Source organism: Acanthisitta chloris, unplaced genomic scaffold (assembly GCF_000695815.1).
Source record: "Acanthisitta chloris isolate BGI_N310 unplaced genomic scaffold, ASM69581v1 scaffold15970, whole genome shotgun sequence".
In the NCBI taxonomy this organism is placed as follows: Eukaryota; Metazoa; Chordata; class Aves; order Passeriformes; family Acanthisittidae; genus Acanthisitta; species Acanthisitta chloris.
Window position 1 is genome coordinate 34,207 of NW_008651262.1, and position 492 is coordinate 34,698.

Here is a 492-nt window from a genome sequence, read left to right on the forward strand (position 1 = left end):
GTGTTCGGTCCCCAGCCCTGCCCGGGCCAGCCACCCAGCCACTCCCAGTCCTACCTGGCTCAGACACCAGAGGGACGTGGGACAACTTGCTCCTCGCCCTGGTGAGCGGCCGGCGCGGGTACTCCTCCTTCAACTCCAGCTCACAGCTCCTGTGCCGTGAGCCCGCGCTGTCCTCCGGGCTGGCAGGCCCGCGGGCACTGCCACTAGTCCTGTCCGCGCCTGGCTCGCCGGGAGGCACACAGTTGGGCAGTGTCCTAAGTGCAAACTCCGCCCCAGCGCTGGCTGCTCCGGCCCTGCAGGCACCGCTGGTGGATGGGCACTCCCCATCACAACCCCCACGAGTCCTCTGCTCTGCGTCCCGAGCCTTGGAGGAGGAACACCTGGAGCACACGGAGCTCTCCTCAGTCTCTCTCTCGCCGGAGCCTTCGCTTTTACACGGGGAGCAGACACACTGCCTGGACTCGTCCGTGGCTGCTGGGCTGGTGGCAGCAG

At 67.9% G+C, this 492-nt stretch overlaps 1 protein-coding gene across 1 annotated transcript in view; it reads right to left on the reverse strand.

Moving 5' to 3' along the window:
- Window positions 1–492, reverse strand: part of FBXO38 (F-box protein 38) — a 20,803-nt gene that overhangs the window by 9,441 nt on the left and 10,870 nt on the right. Inside the window, 1 exon segment of the mRNA XM_009072586.1 lies at window positions 55–492. This exon segment is cut by the window's right edge and continues 1 nt beyond it. Coding sequence (XP_009070834.1) covers window positions 55–492 — 438 coding nt within the window.